General features: G+C 44.0%; 1 protein-coding gene across 3 annotated transcripts in view; it reads left to right on the top strand.

The window, feature by feature from the left end:
- Window positions 1-22,853, top strand: part of AHCYL1 (adenosylhomocysteinase like 1) — a 77,687-nt gene that overhangs the window by 13,875 nt on the left and 40,959 nt on the right. For 2 of the 3 annotated variants that reach the window (XM_077295220.1, XM_077295222.1), the window contains exons 2-5: window positions 14,402-14,513; window positions 19,387-19,530; window positions 19,629-19,729; window positions 20,533-20,635. In XM_077295220.1, the coding sequence (XP_077151335.1) occupies window positions 14,402-14,513; window positions 19,387-19,530; window positions 19,629-19,729; window positions 20,533-20,635 (460 nt within the window). The remainder of the gene's footprint in view (window positions 1-14,401; window positions 14,514-19,386; window positions 19,531-19,628; window positions 19,730-20,532; window positions 20,636-22,853) is intronic. The other variant, XM_077295221.1, reaches the window with a different exon arrangement.

Genomic DNA, 22,853 nt, shown 5'->3' with positions numbered 1-22,853 from the left:
GCTAAAGTGCAAGGTATAAGGAAAGGTCAAGGCATATTTACCCAGGATTGCAGATCAGTAAATGAACCCCGACGCGCGTTTCGCGTTATGCTTCGTCCAGGGGGATAGTCATAGCCGCAATGGCCATACAGGGGTTTATATAGCGGATATAGGCAGTGGTGGCAGCGGTTATTAATGGCGCTTGCTTACAACACGCCGGCTCGGACGTCACTACCGGTCAGCGTCACGTGGAGCCAGTCCTCTCCCCTGCCCGACGCGTCAGAGCAGGGGGGCGGAGTCAGCCACACTATAGACTGTGTATAAATGGTGACAGCGCATTCCAGCGTCCCCCCCCAGAGCCCGCTAATGCTGTCCTGCGCGCTGTGATGACACGGAAACACCACTTGTAACAGAGTTCAATGAGATTTAAAGGGGTGGTAATCCTTTATGTAACAGATTTGTATAATCTAGTGCTTCCTGGATCTAGTACATAACGTTTATAATATTCCATGTAAGCCCCATTCATGTGTCTACCTAAGATGGGATACTTACCTTATGATTAATATTGTTGTTAAAGGGAATCTGTCACCAGGTTGTTGCTATGTATTCTGCATGTGGAATGATCTAGGGTCTGAGACCCTGATTCTAGTGATGTATCACTTACTGGACTGCTTGGGGTAGTTTGGATAGAATCCCTGTGTAATCAAAATACTGAGCCCTGAATAAACCCACCCCCCCACCACTGATTGGCAGCTTTATGTGCACACTGTTCATAAGTAGAAGGCTGCCAATCAGAGGTGGGGGCAGGGTTATACACAAATTAGTCTGACTGTTCTGCACGTGAGACCTTGTCCTGTAGTGATAATCTCCTGCTGATAAAATACTGATTGTATTGAAACTACAACACACAGCCTAGTAAGTGACATAGGGTCTCTTTGCCTATATTATTCTGCTCTCAGATTAAATAGCAAATACCCGCTGACGGATTCCCTTTGAGGGTATGTGTCCACGTTCAGGAAACGATGAGTTTTTGATGCAGCATTGAGCAGCATGCATAAAAAACGCAGCGTCCAGATGTTACAGCATAGTGGAGGGGATTTCATGAAATCCTGTCTCCACTATGCAGTAAAAGACGCATGCGGCACACCCGAGAAAACTCACATGCGGCGCATCTTTTAAGAACGCAGCATGTCCTTAGGGTACCGTCACACAGTGCAATTTTGATCGCTACGACGGCACGATCCGTGACGTCGCAGCGATCGTATGATTATCGCTCCAGCGTCGTAGACTGCGGTCACACGTTGCAATCACGGCGCTGGAGCGATGCCGAAGTCCCCGGGTAACCAGGGTAAACATCGGGTTACTAAGCGCAGGGCCGCGCTTAGTAACCCGATGTTTACCGTGGTTACCAGCGTAAAAGTAAAAAAAAAAAAAACGTACATGCTCACCATCTGATGTCCGTCCGGTCCCTTGCCGTCCGCTTCCTGCTCTGACAGATCCGGCCGTACAGTGAGAGCAGAGTGCAGCGGCGACGTCACCGCTGTGATCTGCTCTCACTTTCCGGCCGGCAGACAGTCAGAGCGGGAAGCGGACGGCAAGGGACCGGACGGACATCAGATGGTGAGCATGTACGGTTTTTTTTTTTTACTTTTACGCTGGTAACCACGGTAAACATCAGGTTACTAAGCGCGGCCCTGCGCTTAGTTACCCGATGTTTACCCTGGTTACCAGCGAACGCATCGCTGGATCGCTGTCACACACAACGATCCAGCGATGTCAGCGGGTGATCAAGCGACGAAAGAAAGTTCCAAACGATCTGCAACGACGTACGATTCTCAGCAGGGTCCCTGATCGCTGCTGCGTGTCAGACACTGCGATATCGTAACGATATCGCTAGAACGTCACGAATCGTACCGTCGTAGCGATCAAAATTGCACTGTGTGACGGTACCCTTACATTGCAGAAAAAACTCAAGGACAACGCAGGTGACCTGCCAGTGACCTCAGGTGCAGATTTGGTCAGGATTTTACCTGCATAAAATCCTGACCAAATCCTCAAGCAATCCTGAACATGGACACATACCCTAAGGCTATGTCTCCACGTTCAGGATGGCCGGCGGTATCGCCGCAGCGGCGAAGCCGCTCGGCGCTAAGCCCCGCCCCCTTTCTGGGACGCGATCATGCCGGATGTGTTAACTCTTCACATCCGGGATGATCACTCTCTCCCATAGCGCCCTGTGATATGCCTTGCGGGGACGCTGCGTCCCCGCAAGGTGTACGGACATGCTGCGATCTGAAAAGACGCGCAGCATGTCCGGAGTCGCAGGGCCGCCGCGTGCTGGTTTCCATGCATAGTGGAGACGGGATTTCATAAAATCCCCTCCACTATGCTGGAACATCTGGACGCTGCTTGTTTGACGCTGCAGCTCTGCGCAGCGTCAAACAAGCAGCGTTTCCTGACCGTGGAAACATACCCTAAGGGTAAGTCTCCACGTTCAGGATTGCATCAGGATTTGGTCAGGATTTTCCATCAGTTTTTGTAAGCCAAAACCAGGAGTGGGTGATGAATACAGAAGTGGTGCATATGTTTCTATTATACTTTTCCTCTGATTGTTCCACTCCTGGTTTTGGCTTACAAAAACTGATGGAAAATCCTGAACAAATCCTGATGCAATCCTGAACGTGGAGACTTACCCTTAGGGTATGTTTCCACGGTCAGTAAACGCTGCTTGTTTGACGCTGCAGCGTCAAACAAGCAGCGTCCAGATGTTCCAGCATAGTGGAGGGGATTTTATGAAATCCCGTCTCCACTATGCGTGGAAACCCGCACGCGGCGGCCCTGCGACTCCGGACATGCTGCGCGTCTTTTCAGATCGCAGCATGTCCGTACACCTTGCGGGGACGCAGCGTCCCCGCAAGGCATATCACAGGGCCCTATGGCGAGGGGTGCGATGATCCCGGATGTGTACTGTACACATCCGGCACCATCGCGTCCCAGAAAGGGGGCGGGGCTTATCGCCGAGCGGCTTCGCCGCTGCGCCGATACCGGCCCCCAGACGGACCGTGGAGACATAGCCTTAGGGAGTTGTTTTTGTATTCCTCCCCTCTATCTGGTTATTATACCACAGCAGTGTGGTTTAGGTGTATTTTTTGTTGCCTACTTTACATCGCAGCATTATCTGACTTTGGCAGGATCTAGGTGCATTACGTGGGACTGAACTAAGTGGTATCTATTATGATACTTTGTCCTCCTATGCATGCAGATTTTGGGTTACCAGTACACACATGGGCTTATGGCATGGATTTTAGGTCAGCTGGCAGTGTAGATCATTTGTTTGCATAACCATCTTGTGTGTGATAGTTTACTTTATATTCAATTGTATATTTTTATGTGCTCTTCTACATTGTCTTATGTATTGCCATATTTGATTGCTATCTGTCTGCCACCTGTGTGTCCTTTTTGGGGGATCTTAGTTAGTCCACTCAGCCATTTGGCTTTTTAGATGTTTTTAACTCTGTGTTCTGTTCTTTCCTTTTTGAAGTGTTATTTGTATTAATAAAAAAAATAATTATGCTCGGTTGATCCCACTAGTGTGCATATCTTTTCTCTTCTTTTTTTTGTGTACTTTTTTTATATGCACGTGGTTGATCCCTGTGGAGTAAATTTGTTGCTGTGCCCGCCACCGCTCTGCTTATCTGACATGTCTGCAGTTCTGGCATATACCACATAACAAACCAAATCTGAAGAAGATCCAATTATAGGACCTAAACGTTATGTTATTTCTGGATTGCCTATAATAAAACCATAGTCTGCATATATTCTCTTCTGAGTGCCAAGTACCTTATAGCATTATTATATAAAAGGGTCATTCTCTGTGAGGAGGCTGCTGGTCAAAGGAGACCCATCCATTCTTCTTATACTTATACTTCTTATACACCATGCAAGCCATCATCGGTATATATATATATAATGTGTATGTGCATATATATATATACAGTGTCTTGCAAAAGTATTCGGCCCCCTGGAACTTTTCAACCTTTTCCCACAGATCATGCTTCAAACATAAAGATACCAAATGTAAATTTTTGGTGACGAATCAACAATAAGTGGAACACAATTGTGAAGTTGAACAAAATTTATTGGTTATTTAAATTTTTTGTGGAAATTCAAAAACTGAAAAGTAGGGCATGCAATATTCGGCCCTTTTAACTTAATTCTTTGTTGCGCCACCTTTTGCTGCGATTACAGCTGCAAGTCTCTTGGGGTATGTCTCTATCAGTTTTGTACATCGAGAGACTGAAATTATTGCCCATTCTTCCTTGGCAAACAGCTCGAGCTCAGTGAGGTTTGATGGAGATCGTTTGTGAACAGCAGTTTTCAGCTATTTCCACAGATTCTCGATTGGATTGAGGTCTGGACTTTGACTTGGACATTCTAACACATGGATACGTTTATTTGTGAACCATTCCATTGTAGATTTTGCTTTATGTTTGGGATCATTGTCATGTTGGAAGACAAATCTCCGTCCCAGTCTCAGGTCTTTTGCAGACTCCAACAGGTTTTCTTCAAGAATGGTCCTGTATTTGGCTCCATCCATCTTCCCATCAATTTTAACCATCTTCCCTGTCCCTGCTGAAGAAAAGCAGGCCCAAACCATGATGCTGCCACCACCATGTTTGACAGTTGGGATGGTGTGTTCATGGTGATGAGCTGTGTTGCCTTTATGCCAAACATATCGTTTGGCATTGTTGCCAAAAAGTTTGATTTTGGTTTCATCTGACCAGAGCACCTTCTTCCACATGTTTGGTGTGTCTCCCAGGTGGCTTGTTGTAAACTTTAAAGGACACTTTTTATGGATACCTTTGAGAAATGGCTTTCTTCTTGCTACTCTTCCATAAAGGCCAGATTTGTGCAGTGTACGACTGATTGTTGTCCTGTGGACAGACTGTCCCACCTCAGCTGTAGATCTCTGCAGTTCATCCAGAGTGATCATGGGCCTCTTAGCTGCATCTCTGATCAGTCTTCTCCTTGTTTGAGATGAAAGTTTAGAGGGACGGCCGGTCTTGGTAGATTTGCAATGGTATGATACTTCTTCCATTTCAATATGATCGCTTGTACAGTGCTCCTTGGGATGTTTAAAGTTTTGGAAATCATTTTGTATCCAAATTCAGCTTTAAACTTCTCCACAACAGTATCACGGACCTGCCTGTTGTGTTCCTTGGTCTTCATGATGTTCTCTGTGCTTCAAACAGAACCCTGAGACTATCACAGAGCAGGTGCATTTATACGGAGACTTGATTACACACAGGTGGATTATATTTATCATCATTAGTCATTTAGGACAACATTAGATCATTCAGAGATCCACAATGAACTTCTGGAGTGAGTTTGCTGCACTGAAAGTAAAGGGGCCGAATAATATTGCACGCCCCACTTTTCAGTTTTTGAATTTCGACAAAATTTTAAAATAACCAATACATTTCGTTCAACTTCACAATTGTGTTCTACTTGTTGTTGATTCTTCACCAAATTCTCCCGTCTGTGCTCTCTTCTTTGACCTGACTACCCCATGTGCTATCCCCCTTGTCTGCTGTCTCTCTCCTTCCTGTGCTGTGTTCTCCCCTCAAAGACAATACTGACATTACAGCAGGAGATCACAGGGGATACATTTTGCGAGGTAAAATATGTTTTAAAAACAGTCAGTGAAATATTTTACCTCACGAAATGAATCCACTGTGCTCCCCTGGTGTAATGTCAGTATTGTCTTTTGCTCCCTCCCCTGCCCAGGAGATGTGGTATGCTCCGTACACGGTCAGACACAGACAATTTTTAACCGGCTTCCTCTGCCTGTAGACACGTCGCGCATCTGCCGCCGGGATCAGCAGAATGATTCACTGCGCCTGCTCGGAATTCGTACAGACGCAGTAGATCAGATTGCCGCCATCTTTGTGCAGACAGATAGCGGCGGTCACATTAAAACTGCGCATGCGCTCCTCCTGTACAAAGATGGCGGCGGTCAGTGAATCATTCAGCTGATCCCAGCGGCAATGTGTTTGTGACGGTGTTCCGCTTGTGGTACCACGCAAGAGGCTGCGTACGGCGTATACAGTGTGTGTGGTGCGTACAGCATATACATTGTGTGTGTGTGTGGTGCACATGGCATATACAGTGTGGTGTGTACGGCGTATACAGTGTGTGTATGTAGCGACGGTGTTCCGCTGGCGGTATCGCGCAAGAGGTTGGCACCACCAGCAGTTTCCATATTGAGACACCCACCACTTGAAGTGTCCCAATATGGAGGTCGGTGAAATTCCGCCGCTTGGAATTCTGGGATCCAGACACATCTGGACGGAACAGGATACGAAGACATTACAAGGTAAGTACAGTACATATTAAGATACTGTCCTGCTCATCTTAAAACTGATAGAGACATACCCCAAGCGACTTGCAGCTGTAATCGCAGCAAAAGGTGGCACAACAAAGTATTAAGTTAAAGGGGCCGAATAGTATTGCATGCCCCACTTTTCAGTTTTTAATTTCCACAAAAATTTAACCCCTTAACGACCTTGCCCTTTTCCGTTTTTGCGTTCTCGTTTTTAGCTCCCCTCCTTCCCAGAGCCATAACGTTTTTATTTTTCCGTCAATATGGCCATGTGACGGCTTGTTTTTTGCGGGACAAGTTGCACTTTTGAATGACCTCATTAGTTTTAGCATGTCGTATACTAGAAAACAGGAAAAAAATTCCAAGTGCGGTGAAATTGCAAAAAAAGTGCGATCCCACACATGTTTTTTGTTTGGCTTTTTTGCTAGGTTCAATAAATGCTAAAACTGCCCTGCCACTTTGATTCTCCAGGTCATTACGAGTTCATAGACACCAAACATGTCAAGGTTACATTTTATCTAAGTGGTAAAAAAAAATTCCAAACTTTGCTAAAAAAAAAAAAAAATGCGCAATTTTCCAATACCTGTACCGTCTCCATTTTTTGTGATCTGGGGTCAGGTGAGGGCTTATTTTTTGCGTGCTGATGTGCATTTTTAATGATACCATTTTGGTGCAGATACGTTCTTTTGATCGCCCGTTATTACATTTTAATGCAATGTTGCGGCGACCAAAAAAACGTAATTCTGGCGTTTCAAATTTTTTTCTCGCTAGGCTGTTTAGCGATCAGGTTAAACCTTTTTTTTTTATTGATAGATCAGGCGATTCTGAAATCGGCGATACCAAATATTTGTAGGTTTAATTTTTTTTTTTTTCTTTTTATTTTGAATGGGGCGAAAGGGGGGTGATTTAAACTTTTATATTTTTTTATTTTTTTCGTATTTTTTTAAACTTTTTTTTTACTTTTGCCATGCTTCAATAGCCTCCATGGGAGGCTAGAAGCTGGCATAGCCTGATCGGCTCTGCTACATAGCAGCGATCATCAAATCGCTCCTATGTAGCTGAATTGCAGGCTTGTTATGAGCGCCAACCACAGGGTGGCGCTCACAGCAAGTCGGCATCAGCAACCATAGAGGTCTCAAGGAGACCTCTGGTTGCTATGCCGACGCATCGCTGACCCCCGATCATGTGACGAGGGTCGGCGATGCGCTCATTTCCGGCCGCGCGGCAGGAAGCCCCGGTTAAATGCCGCTGTCGGCGTTTGACAGCGGCATTTAACTAGTTAATAGCGGCGGGTGAATCACGATTTCACCCGCCTCTATTGTGGGCACATGTCAGCTGTTCGAAACAGCTGACATGTCCCGGCTTTGAGGTGGGCTTAGCACCAGAGCCCACATCAAAGCAGGGGATCTTTCCTCCGCAGTAATAGTAAGGCGGAGGTCGGTAAGGGGTTAAAATAACCAATAAATTTCGTTCAACTTCACAATTGTGTTCCACTTGTTGTTGATTCTTTACCAAAAAATTACATTTGGTATCTTTATGTTTGAAGCATGATATGTGGGAAAAGGTTGAAAAGTTCCAGGGGGCCGAATACTTTCGCAAGGCACTGTATATACCGTATGTGTAATTTCCTTCCTGTGTAAGGGTATATGAATATGTTAAGTCTTTGCACCATAAATTCCTTCACGTCTCTTGGAAGGGAAACCATTGCGCTAAAGGTGCACTTTTTTCCCCATTCATTTAAAAAAATCTGAAAAGTCACTTAAAGAATTGACATGAAACTGCGACACATCTGCAAGGAAGAATTAGGGTACGTGTCCACATTCAGGATGGCCGGCGGTATCGCCGGAGCGGCGAAGCCGCTCGGCACTAAGCCCCGCCCTCTTTCTGGGACGCGATGATGCCGGATGTGTTAACTGTACACATCCGGAATCATTGCACCTTCGCATAGCGCCCTGTGATATTACTTGCGGCGACGCTGCGTCGCCGCAGTTAGCGTGGACATGCTGCGATCTGAAATGACGCGCAGCATGTCCGGAGTCGCAGGGCCGACGCGTGCGTGTTTCCACGCATAGTGGACACGGAATTTCAAAAAATCCCCTCCACTATGCTGGAACATCTGGACGCTGCGTGTTTGACGCTGCAGCTCTGCGCAGCGTCAAACAAGCAGCGTTTACTGACCGTGGACACACACCCTTAGGGTATGTGTCCACGTTCAGGATTGCATCAGTATTTGGTCAGGATTTTTCATCAGTATTTGTAAGCCAAAACCAGGAGTGGAACAATTAGAGGAAAAGTATAATAGAAACATGTGCTCCACTTTTGCATTTATCACCCACTCCTGGTTTTGGCTTACAAATACTGATGGAAAATCCTGACCAAATCCTGATGCAATCCTGAACGTGGACACATACCCTTATACTTACAGAAATCTCATTCATTTTGCAGGTGCCGTAAACTTCAGCGTTTTTGGTACAGAAATTTCTGCTGCAAATACTGAATGCGTGCACTTTCCCTAAGACTGATCTCTTGATTCCTGTGACCTACATGCTATTTTTACGCCTACCTTGTTCTTCCTGACTTTTTACGTTCCTGGCTGCCCCTTATTTACCTGCGATCTAGAATGGCCGTCTGCTAATGTAGTGCTTTAGTCACACAGGCTCCCTGCCCCCTAGTTTGCTTTCTGAATGCTTTTTCTGTAATCCGTAAGAGCCTGCGCTGCTCGCCCCATTGTTCAGACGTCTGACGGATGCTGGTTTAACTCTAGAACCTCTTTTAAGCTGCTTTGGCTATATTTAATATTTTTAGAATTTGATAAGCATTGCTCCAGCCCATGCAGAGGGTAAGGATTACTCCCTGATAATCAGCAGCTCCCCCTCTTGTGCGGTGATTCCTGTAAATGCATTACTGATGCTGCAGTACGTGGATTCCAGAACCGCTCTGATTTCTCCAGAAATACCGGAGGAATTTTACTATGTCATATGCCGACATTTTACAGATTTATGGGCCTGCGTGATTTCAGTGTTTGCTGAGCTGTGTTTGCTGTCTTTCCTCTCTTTATTCTCATGCATTGGGTCATGTAGGGTATTGGCACAAATGTTCCCTGACGTGAATGTTTGCTATCATTATTTCTAATAAAATAGTTGAGGGGTACAGTATTGGGATGTGATCAAATATACCAAAAGGGGTCGTACACATTCTGGTAGTATGGCCAATGGAGGCGTACTGAGCAATTATCAACGTAGACGACATTGCTGTTTGTAACTGCTTGTCTCTCAGAGCAGTGCCCGGTCTCTGACTTCTTCTTATGAAAGCCCCACCATATGCCTTCACTGACACCAGGCTGTGAATGCTACTGCTTTTAGATTAGGCAGCCATGTCTCACCTGCATAATACCCGCCCGATACGTTCTGAGCTCCTTCAACTTGATGGAACCTGTCACCTCAAATTGCTATTTACCTGCAGTTGTAGGGTTAATCTGCAGATAAATAGTGTTACAATGCTATCTGGCCACCGTACTGAACGTGTGGATACAGGGAGAAAATGAATTTAGTTCTTCCTTTGAGCCGCCTGCTTTCAGTCATGGGCTGCAGTCACCACGCACTATGCTGTGAACAGCGGCTACAAGCCCACCCTGGCACTGCATAGGGAGTTGTCAACAATCAAAGCGTCAGGGAGTTCTTATAGCCAATGTTCACAGTATAGTGAGCGGTGACTGTAGACACTCCGTGAACACTCCCATGACTGAGAGCCGGTGGCGCGTGAGGAAATAAGTTAATTTTTTTCCAAGTAGCAGCACTGTCAGTGCGGAGGTCAGGCAGCTTTGTAACTCTTTTATCGGCCGATTAACCCTATATTTGCAGGTAAATTACATTTTCTGAGGTGATGGGTTCCCTTTGAGGTATGTTCACATACTAGTAGCCGGCTTCAGCTCTCCAAAAACTGCAGCTTTGATTGTCAGACATCGAGCTCCGTGAAAGTGCTCGGCCTGGCTATTTCACAGCCTCAGAAGCCCTGTCAGGTGGGAACATTTCTGGTAAGGAATGCTATGTTACTGTTTACTGAAATCAGGTGTGTAGGACAGACATCAGACATGGCATGTCAGATCTTATTAGGGTATGTGCACACGTTGCAGATTTGTCTGCAGAATTTTCTGCTCAGAATCTGCATCTCTTGGCAGAAAACGCAGGTACAAATCCGCGCATTTTTGATGCATTTTTTGTGCTGCTTTTCATGCAGATTTGTCTGCGTTTTTGTAACCTAAATAAAGATCTATTATTTAACAAAAAAGAATTGTGATGTCATTTCTTTGTCCAACCTCTTATTTTACATACTCCATTGAAGAATAATGTTTACACACAGATGATAGATAGATCTATAGATAGATAATAGATAGATAGATGATAAATACATGATAGATAATAGATCTATAGATCGATGGATAGATAATAGATATATAGATGATCGATGGATAGAATAGATAGATGATAGAGAATAGATAGATAATAGATAATAACAAGGCCAATGTTTAGTAATGAACCTAATAAAATGGTACATAAATAGAAAAATAAAGAAAACATAGACACACACACACAAAATCTGCGCTCAATATCATTAATTTAAAAAAAAGAAGAAAAAAAATGGCGTGGGCTCCTGGTGAATTTTTGCGCCAGGGAGGGAAAGACGAAGGCTGGGGGCCAATGTTTCTAGCCTGGGAAGGGGTTAATACCCATGGATCTTCCCAGGCTATGAATATCAGCCCGCAGTTGTATATTTAGCCTTTACTGGCTATTAAATAGGGGGACCCCCCAAAAAAAATTACATGGGGTCCCCCTATAATTTATAGCCAGAAAAGGCTATGCAGACATCTGCAGGCTGATATTCATAGCCTAGAGAGGGGCCATGGATATTGGCCCCCTCCTGGCTACAGATACCAGCCCCCAGCCGCTTCAGAAATGGCGCATCTGTAAGATGTAAGCCATCGATGACCTGCAAAAAAAAACAAAAAAACCAACAGTATACTCCCTGGTCTGACACAGTCCAATTAATAACGAGTGTCCCACAACGATCTCCCCTATAGAGCTGTCACATCTGGCGATGTGACAGCTCTATAGGCCTCCAGTGACACACTAACAGGAGACAATGGCTCTTGCAGTGTTATCACTGAAGGTTCAATGCCCTCTCACTTTACCGCACTGCTGTGTGAGAATTTTCCCACGCAGCGGTGCTGCAAGTGACAGTATGAACTTTGCACTCACAGCAGCGGAGGGATACAGTGCAGAAGGATACCTGCTGCCGTTGTATCACCGGAGCCCCTGGAGAGCGGTTGAATCTGCCGATGTGACCTCCAGGGGAGATCATCGTGGGACACTCATTATTAAATGGATTACATCAGATCAGGGAGTGTACTGTTGGTTTATTATTTTTTAATTTTTTTACAGGTGATCGAGGGCTTCGGGGACTAGGTGATTGGTGAGTATATACACTGTATGTTGTATGTTTATATGTGTGTACTGTATATGTGTGTATGTGTTGTTGTTTTTTTTTTCTTCACTTGAACACAGTAGCCGGATGATGGGACTACTGCTGTCCCATCATCCGGCTACCTGTCACTGTAGTAGGCATAGCCGGATGGGACTAGTAGTCCCATCGGACGATGCCTGACACACACAGACCCGCACACACACACACACAGCCCCGCACATCTCCGCACAGACAGACACAAACACCTGCACACAGCCCCGCACATCTTCTCCGCACACACAGCCTCCGCCCACACACTCTCCCCTCTCCCGATCTGCAGCGTTTCTCGCAGGCACATCCGCAGCAAATCCGCAGATCTTTTTTAAACTTGCGGTTTTGCTGCAGATTTCCTGACACAATGGAAGTCAATGGGTGCAGTAACGCTGCAGATCCGCAAAAGTAATTGACTTGCTGCGGAAAAAAAAAAGCTGCTATTCCGTGCGTTTTTTTCCGCAGCATGTGCACACCAAATGTCAAATTCACATTGACTAACATTGCTTGTGCACTATGCTGTGGATTTGATGCAATTCCGCGAGTCCAAAAATGCTGCGGATCCGCATCTAAATCCTCAACATGTGCACATAGCCTTACAGTACAGCGCCCATCATGCCCAGACAGCCTCTTGCCCATCCCTGGCTCTTTGGGAGTGCTGGGAATTGTAGTTTCATAAACTGCTGAGTATGGTAATGGATGCTAAGAAATGGGGCATGATATGAACCAGTTCAGTATACTGGTGTACAACGTGAAATACACGATGTAGGCTGGGGTAGGACACAGATAATGTGCTCAAAGGAAAAAAAAGAGTTGTTGTTGTTCCAGCATCTGGTAAAGTTAGTTCTTTCTTTATTTTAAATCCATTAATACTTGTAAAAATTTCAATTTTTTTCTTTGAGCACATTATCTGCTGTGGATCCACCTGGTTCTGTGCAAACTAGACTTCAAGCACTAGGTGAGCTGGCTTTCTTTTTACTAAATAGGACACAGAACATGGTGATAGAGGGCAGCAGTGACACGTAGTCCTATTAGTTCTGAGTTCTAGCAGGTATTACAGGTTTACGTTTTTTATTGACACCAAGTATATTTATATGGCCAAATACCGTCCTGAAATGTACGCAGAGAACAGCTGTCAGCTCTGCCCTAATATCCGCAATATCTTCATATACACAACCAATTTTCAAAGGTTTATTGACCCATCATAGCAGGGAAATGTTTCGTTCCAAGTGTGAAATTATTTCAAGCAGTGCAATGTTATACAGTTGATATATAAATAGGTGTTTCAATTAAACCACAATTAATATATAGATCCATACATATCCGTACATATGTGCAACTCACGTGTTCAGTTGTACATAGTATCTCAAGGGACTCATTTAATATTAAAGACAATAGTGCAGACACAGTACTGTACATCTTAGGCTACTTTCACACTGGCGTTAACTGCATTACGTTGCAATGTGTCGTTTTGCCGAAAAAACGCATCCTGCAAAAGTGCTTCCAGGATGCGTTTTTTCTGCATTGACTAACATTAGCGACGCATTTGCGACGCAATGACACACGTCGCAACCGTCGTGCGACGGTTGCGCCGTGTTGTGGCGGACCGTCGGGACCAAAAAACGTTACATGTAACGTTTTTTGCTCCCGACGGTCCGCTTTTTCCGACCGCGCATGCGCGGCCGGAACTCCGCCCCCACCTCCCCGCACTTCCCCGCACCTCACAATGGGGCAGCGGATGCGCTGGAAAAATGCATCCGCTGCCCCCGTTGTGCGGCGGAGACAACGCTAGCGTCGGGAACCTCGGCCCAACGCACTGCGACGGGCCGAGCCCGACGCTAGTGTGAAAGTAGCCTTAATTGCAAGAATTCGTCTCGTGCATACAGTTTGCATTTTTTATGACTCATCCCACCATTCATAATATGCAAACGCAAATAGAAACATATCAGCGCCACTTTTGGCTTCCCAAAAGCCCACAACTCAACCCCAAATTATATTACATATCATGTTGTCGTCCCCTACATACTCAAAAGATTCATCATATGTAAATTTACCTCAAGTACACATTTAAAAGGGACATACACGTATTATGTTCCATAGACCTGTGTCTTATATAGTATAATTAGACTGCATCCCCTTCTAAAAGGGTTGATTATTTTGATTACAATAGACAGAGGAATATATTTGTTTGGGCGATTTTTAAGCAAAGTTTGTATACAAATATTGTGCATTTATTTTAATATATACAAATATATCTTTTATATGGTGGAGTGAGTCATGTTTCGATATGTTTCTTCAAGGTACAAACATCTGTGGAAACATAAATCATTATATTCCAACACTATAAAATAAAATCAATTTCTTGTACTACAATACCTACAGATTGTAATATTTACAATATGGCGTGTGACAATTTTATATACATATAACGCATGCGCATCTATCTATATATTCATCTATTTATCTATCATCTGTGTATTTCAGAGAGCCTCTATATAATAAATGTGTACATTTGTTTCTTTTCTGAAGCAGATCCAGTTTGCAGATGACATGCAAGAGTTTAGCAAGTTTCCAACTAAGACAGGACGCAGATCTCTGTCACGTTCCATCTCGCAATCATCCACTGACAGCTATAGTTCTGGTATGTATGTGGGTATATGTATACATGTGTATATCTATATGTGTGTTTTTATATACAACATGTGAAAAAAGTATTGAACATGTCACCAATTTTCTATGTTAATATATTCCTAAAAGTGTTATTGACATGAAATTCTCACCAGATGTCGGTAATAACTTATCCAATCCACAAAGGCAAATAGATCAAACCAGAGATGTCCAATATAATATAACAAACATATTGAACACATGAAAAAGAGCGGTGCAAAAAGCCATGGAAAGTCATGACACCAGCTGAAACCTATCAGTAATTGGAAAACCATTTTGCCTCTTAGTGAAAAATAATATCAACTGATGGCCTATAAAAAGGTGCCTTATTACCATGGTGCCACACAAGAACAGCTCATGATGGGTAAAAAAACAGTGAGTTATCTCAAACCCTTTACAACCTTATTGTTGCAAAACATATGTCATTGGTTACCCAAGAATTTCTAAACTACTGAAGGTTGTAGTGAGCACTGTTGGGGCTATAAACCAGCCACACCCATGTGCTCCTTGCAAGATTTCAGACAGAGGAGTGAAAAAAAGAGTTGCCCAAGATCCAAGGACCACCTTTGGAGAGCTACAGAAACACCTAAAATCAGCAAGTACAATTGTTTCAAGGAAAACTATAAGTAATACACTCAATCTCCATGGTGTGTATGCTTGGTCACCACGCAATACTCCGTTGCTGAACAAAAAACATGTTCAAGCGCGTTTAAAGGGACTCTGTCACCTGAATTTGGAGGGAACAATTTTCAGCCATAGAGGCGGGGTTTTCGGGTGTTTGATTCACCCTTTCCTTACCCGCTGGCTGCATGCTGGCTGCAATATTGGATTGAAGTTCATTCTCTGTCCTCCATAGTACATGCCTGCACAAGGCAATCTTGCCTTATGTACTATGGAGGACAGAGAATGAACTTCAATCCAATATTGCAGCCAGCATGCAGCCAGCGGGTAAGGAAAGGGTGAATCAAACACCCGAAAACCCCGCCCCTATGGCTGAAAATTGTTCCCTCCAAATTCAGGTGACAGAGTCCCTTTAAAGTTTGTTCAACAACATTTAGACAAGCCTGTAAAATACTGGTAGATTGTAGTCTAGTCATATGAGACCAAAATTGAACTCTTTAGATGCCATAATACACTCCATGTTTGGAGGTCAAAAGCACTACATGTCACCCCAAAACACCTTACCAACAGTGAAGTTTGCAGGTGGGAACATCATGGTGTGGGGTCATTTTTCACCATAGGAAACTGGCAAACTTCATATAATTGAAGGAATGGTGAATGGACAAATGCACCGAGACATTGGTGATTAAAATCTGCTGTTATCTACCGGGATGATGAAGATGAAACGAGGGTAGACATTTTAGCAAGACAATAATCCCAAACACACAGCCAAAAAAAGTCTCAATTGATTTCAAGGAAAGAAAATAAAGTAGCTAGAATGACCCAATCAATCTCCTGACCTGAATCCAATAGAACATTTATGGCAGAAACTAAATCTCAGAGTTCGTAGAAGAAGCACACAGAACCTTCAGGATTTGAAGTGCGTTTGTATGGAAAAATAGACTAAAATCACACCTGAGCAAAGCATGCGACTAGTTTCTCCATACAGGAAGTGTCTTGAAGCTGTCATCACCGATAAAGGCTTTTGTACTAAGTATTAAGTAAATTTCAGTAAGTGTGTTCAATACTTTTTCCTTCAACATATAGGAATAGCTGGCGCACCACTATAATTTTCATACATAAGTATTGGGGGTGCACAAAGCAGCTAATAGACAAGGCAATAATAACAAGAGAAAAGAAAGCCACTATAAAATGTGCACACCACCAAATTTAAAGTGAATCAAACAAGCTTTTATTGATAACATATAAAAACAGTTAAAACCATGTAAACAAAAATCCCTCCGTATACATACTCCCAACTCTAACCAATGGTACACACAATTTCCATATAATAATGAAAGGCATGTATCAAATACAGCATATTGGTCAATATGTATGGCACAAGACAATAGGGCAAGAAATGGGACCAGGGAGTAAAGAATAACGGAGGGCTCTCCCTCCGTTATTCTTTACTCCCTGGTTGCTCAGTCTCCATTATTTTCCAGGATGGTTGTGAGCCTTCTACTTTGAGCATTTTTTTGGTAGCCGCAGCATGTTCCCTCCTCACTTTCAGCACAGGTGACAGGTGTGTATAGGTTGGAGAGACCTTGTCCTTCCTTTCCATCTGGGGCCATTTCTTGCCCTATTGTCTTGTGCCATACACGTTCAACCTTTTGGGGGGGACCACGGACTGTGGGTGTGTGGCAGTTTTACATGGTTCTGCCATTGATGGGTATCCTTCTTAGCATAATGTGGCGGATTTGCCAGTAACTATCAAATTATGTACACACTATTGACCAATATGCTGTATTTGATACATGCCTTTCATTATTATATGGAAATTGTGTGTACCATTGGTTAGAGTTGGGAGTATGTATACGGAGGGATTTTTGTTTACATGGTTTTAACTGTTTTTATATGTTATCAATAAAAGCTTGTTTGATTCACGTTAAATTTGGTGGTGTGCACATTTTATAGTGGCTTTCTTTTCTCTTGTTATTAATACTTTTTCCTTGTGTCATTTCTCATTATTATACATAACTTAATTTATGGTAATCTGTGGTTTGATTTCTTTATGATGTCTTTGCTTGTGTGGATTGGATGGGTTGTTACCAATATCTGGTGAAAAGTTCATGTCAATAGCAACTTTAGAAAATTGGTGATGTGTTCAATACTAATTTCACCTGCAGTGTCTGTGTATACCTCGGATTATAAAACACACTTTTTCCCTCAAAATTTTGGGGAAAATGGGGGTGCGTGTTTTAATTCAGATTGTAGTTGCGGTGAAGCTTACCGGTTGCTGTAGAGCAGGACCTCAGGGTCGATGCTGCCGGAAGCTTCTGGCAGCGGAGGCAGGAGTTGACTGCGGGCCCCAGGCTAGTACGACGAGGTGTTTGGTAGTGCGATGGCTCTACCCACGTTTTGTGAAAGCCCGTAGCCACACACTTTCCACAGTCTTCTATGTGGTGTACTACGGGAAAATGGCTGCTGGAGGCGGCACATGCACTAATTGAGATCTTTACAATTGAGTTCTCATCTCCTGGGATCTCAGCTCCCGAGATCTCTATTGTGGATACAATGCCTTTTGGACTGTCACAAAATGTCGGCGGATCCCCCTGCACCACTGAACACCTTGTCGTGCCAGTCTGTGGCCCGCAGCCATGGCCCTACTCCTGCTGCCACCAAACACCCGTCCTACCAGCCTGGAGCCTGGAATGTCTCCTGCCTCCTCCAGCAGCGACCCTGCCACTTGGGACCCTGTTCCACCACCGCTGCCCCCCATGTAAGCTACTGCAAAAGCAGATCATAACATGCACCATTTTAAGAAAAAAAAACTTTATTTTCTATTTTCCTCCCCAAAATTTTAGGTGCGTCTTATAAACCAATGCGTCTTATAATCTGCAAAATACAGTATATTATAGGACATATTACTATCAACGCAAGTTGCAGAAAACTACAGTCAAAATGAAGAAGAGTCCATAGCCTTGACGGCTGTCTCATTTCTCAGACGACCACCAGCTTGCCTTAATCTGAATCTCCTTTAGGTTGTCTTAACATAACGCCATTTCCCAATCCCTTTTTCATGCTTTTACAGAATAGAGCACAGCACCGGATAATAGCTATGAAAATAGGGAAGTATGAAGCACACTAAAACATTACTTTTTTTTCATTTGTTTGTGTATTTTAATGCTGTCATTAGTTTTAATTTAGCCTTTTGTCCCCAAGAAAACAAACGTAAAAAGTGTGTGACCAAGATCAACAAGAAAAGCCACAAAAGTGTGTGCTGTAAACCTAAAGAAAGCGTTCAGAGCTTTTATATACAGACAAAGGTAACGTAGAAAACTCTGCAGATGAGAAAACATCTTTAGGGTGTGGTTATTTGCAAAATTGATATTGTAATACACCAGTCATTAATGACAGAAACAAGGAAGCAAAGCGCTGTAATCTCAAGACGGTTAGTGCAAGTCATGTGCATTGTTCATTTGTTACTTATTACCACTTTGATAATGAACTTGTTGTTAAACAAGAAAAAGACCTAATTTACACTGATCATTAGCCTATATTATATTCAGGAGATGGCATTCTGAGGAGGTTTTCCCCAAGCACAGTGTGTTTAAAAAAAATGAACTTAGCTCACCCTCCCCGGATCCAGCATTGAGACTCTGCCACTGCTCCCCGTATCTTATTGTGTGCAGCACTGACGTCACTTTTACAGCAGGGCTGTGGAGTCGGAGTTGTGGAGTTATAGCCCATTTTGGTGGAGTCGGTGTCATGGAAATTGAGGAGTCTGAGTCTGAGGTTTGGCTTACTGACTTCTCAGCCCTGATTGGCAGCACTGCAGCCAATCACTGAGATCAGTGGCTTTGCCTGAGTAGTTGGCTCGAGACGCTAAGAGCTGCTGAGTTTTGTGATTGGCTGCAGCTCTGCCCATGTAATATCAGTGCTGCCGACAATTACAGACACCGGTACTCAATACTCGACCAGGGGAGGGTGAGTAAAGCCAGATTTTTTTTTAAACAAAGTGTGCCAGGGGACAGTTGTTTTCTTAAATTGAAAAACTTCTTTAACTTGGGCTCCAAAGTTTTTGGGATATCCTTTCCTCGAAATATAGGCCAGAACTATTCCCTGAACACTGTGTCTAAAGTCTTTTCTACGACACTTTGTTTTCTAAGGCACACAGATACAATATGGTCCTGACAACAAATATGGCGTATACTAGATGTCCTATTTATGTGTTCTTCTGTTAGTCGCCTCCTACACGGACAGTTCAGATGACGAGACATCTCCTCGTGACAAGCAACAAACCACCTCGAAAGGCAGCAGCGACTTCTGCGTCAAGAACGTTAAGCAGGCGGAGTTTGGACGGAGAGAGATTGAAATTGCCGAGCAAGGTGACTCCTGATGTTCGTGGAGGAGCGGTGTAGTTTACACCGAATACAGTTTATCATTAGGAGAAATCCGTCAGTACTCAACTATTTCTCATTTACAGAAATGACCGCTCTGATCTCCCTGAGAAAAAGGGCGCAAGGCGAGAAACCACTGGCAGGAGCGAAGATAGTGGGCTGTACGCACATTACCGCACAGACTGGGGTGAGTGCGCCGATACCAAAGCTGCAGGAGAGGGTGTATTGCTTACTGATGGAACCATTGCTCCAGCAACACAAATGCTTTATTTCAGTTGGGTTTATTTGTGCATTTATTCATTTATTATTGTCTAAAGCTAAAAAATTGTACATAGTAATTTACAACTTGAGACCATGCAGATAAAGATTCACTTTCTTAATATACAACTAGTAATAGCAATTTACTTTCCTGAGTGTCTGAAGTCCTGGAAATATTAATATTAGCCTCCTTGAATATGTGTGTGACAGTTAGGATGGATTCATACTGCGTTAAAGCAGCCCGTTCAACGCATGCGTTAAACGGACTGCATTAACGCAAGTGCCGAAATGCGATCGCGCTAGCGCAGATAGAGCTAGCAGATGCTCTATTTGCGCTAGTGGTGACGGACCCGGAAATGCTGCAGCCCGCGTCCGAGGGTCTGTCACAGAATGACGGCACATCGCTAGCGCATGCCCATTATGGCATGCATTGGCGATGCGCCCGAAATAGGGGTTAATGGCAGTGTTAACGGACTGCGTTATGCCGCGGTGTAACGCAGTCCGTCTAACACAGTGTTCCCCAACTCCAGTCCTCAAGGCCCACCAACAGATCAGGTTTTCAGGATTTCCTTTGTATTGCACAGGTGATGCAATTATCACCTGGGCAAGACTAAGGAAATCCTGAAAACATGACCTGTTGGTGGGCCTTGAGGACTGGAGTTGGGGACCCCTGGTCTAACAGACTGTCATAATGCAGTATGAACCCAGCCTTACACTTTTCTTTATTTTTAGGTGCTTATCGAGACTTTGTGTGCACTTGGGGCCCAATGTCGTTGGTCTGCTTGTAACATCTACTCAACTCAAAATGAAGTGGCTGCTGCTCTGGCAGAATCAGGTAAGTGACTGCAATATGTGTTTTAAAGCAGTGACTGCAATATGTGTGTTGTCAGCAGATTTTACTATGGAATCTGAGAACAGCATGATGTAGGGGTTGAATGTCTGATTCCAGAGATGTATCACTTACCAGATGGCTTGGTGTATGTTTGATAAAATCCTGGTTTTCTCTTCTGTAGTGTAGCACTGCTACAGCCTAGTTTTCTCTGCTGTAGTGTAACAGTTCTACATCCTGGTTTTCTGTACTGTGGTGTACCAGTGCTACATCCTGCTTTTCTCTGCTGTAATGTATAAGTGCTACATCCTGGTTTTCTCTGCTGTAGTGTACCAGTGCTACATGCTGGTTTTCTCTGCTGTAGTGTGCCAGTGCTACATGCTGGTTCTCTCTGCTGTAGTGTGCCAGTGCTACATGCTGGTTCTCTCTGCTGTAGTGTACCAGTGCTACATGCTGGTTTTCTCTGCTGTAGTGTACCAGTACTACATGTTGGTTCTCTCTGCTGTAGTGTGCCAGTGCTACATCCTGGTTTTCTCTGCTGTAGTGTAGCAGTGCTACATCCTGGTTTTCTCTGCTGTAGTGTAGCAGCGCTACATCCTGGTTTTCTCTGCTGTAGTGTACCAGTGCTACATCCTGGTTTTCTGCACTGTCGTGTACCAGTGCTACATCCTGGTTTTCTCTTCTGTAGTGTACCAGTGCTACATGCTGGTTCTCTCTGCTGTAGTGTACCAGTGCTACATGCTGGTTTTCTCTTCTGTAGTGTACCAGTGCTATATGCTGGTTTTCTCTGCTGTAGTGTACCAGTGCTACATGCTGGTTCTCTCTGTTGTAGTGTACCAGTGCTACATGCTGGTTCTCTCTGATGTAGTGTACCAGTGCTACATGCTGGTTCTCTCTGATGTAGTGTACCAGTGCTACATGCTGGTTCTCTCTGATGTAGTGTACCAGTGCTACATGCTGGTTCTCTCTGCTGTAGTGTACCAGTGCTACATGCTGGTTCTCTCTGCTGTAGTGTGCCAGTGCTACATGCTGGTTCTCTCTGCTGTAGTGTACCAGTGCTACATGCTGGTTTTCTCTTCTGTAGTGTACCAGTGCTACCTTCTGGTTTTCTCTGCTGTAGTGTACCAGTGCTACATGCTGGTTCTCTCTGCTGTAGTGTACTAGTGCTACATGCTGGTTCTCTCTGCTGTAGTGTACCAGTGTTACATGCTGGTTGTCTCTGATGTATTGTGCCAGTGCTACATGCTGGTTCTCTCTGCTGTAGTGTACCAGTGCTACATGCTGGTTCTCTCTGCTGTAGTGTACCAGTGCTACATGCTGGTTTTCTCTGCTGTAGTGTAGCAGTGCTACATCCTGGTTTTCTCTGCTGTAGTGTAGCAGTGCTACATCCTGGTTTTCTCTGCTGTAGTGTAGCAGTGCTACATCCTGGTTTTCTCTGCTGTAGTGTACCAGTGCTACATCCTGGTTTTCCGCACTGTCGTGTACCAGTGCTACATCCTGGTTTTCTCTGCTGACAGATTCCCTTTAAGTAGAGTTTGAGCATTTTAATATATACACTTTTTGCCTGTTCTCTCGCTAGCACTTGTAAAGAATAAAATATAAATGATTTCTAATTAATCTATCTAAATGTCTTCAAGAAAAACAGAAATATGTTGGCCATATTTGCATCCCCATTCGTAGGAGGTGTTAAACCCCCATCTTGCTCTGACTATGAATTTCCACAAAACATCATAGGAATGCCCTCTTTAATGCCAACTTTCATAAGACTCTATTTTCTGGGGACATAGCACATAAGACTGTTCACAGTATTACTGAAGTGTGTCAGACAGAAGTCCGCCCAAACCCAGAGCCTCCGTATTTCATTATTTTGAAACCATCTGGGTATAAGCTGCACAGTGCCAGTCTTTGTATAGGTGACTGCAGTGTGATGACATGCTGTAATTAGCACGTGACACAGTATAATGTCAGTATGGATTGTACGTTGCCGCCACAGTGATGAGTCTGTTGTGGGCATGGCCTCATCATTGCAGCTTAGTATAGAAAGATGGATTTCTGCTGGAGTGATGGGGGATTTTTAAAGGTGAGTATGGGACTATTTCTCATTTTAATACACATACAATACTGTGCAATCATTTCAGGCAGATGTGGAAAAAATGTTGCAAAGTAAAATTGCTTTAAACCAAATCATCAATTCCAGGACTTATTTTCATGTCACAGGTCATAC

This window comes from Ranitomeya variabilis, chromosome 3, assembly GCF_051348905.1.
Source record: "Ranitomeya variabilis isolate aRanVar5 chromosome 3, aRanVar5.hap1, whole genome shotgun sequence".
Taxonomy (NCBI): Eukaryota; Metazoa; Chordata; class Amphibia; order Anura; family Dendrobatidae; genus Ranitomeya; species Ranitomeya variabilis.
The sequence above is the reverse complement of the archived record's forward strand: the minus strand, read 5'-3'. Positions and strand labels throughout refer to the sequence as shown.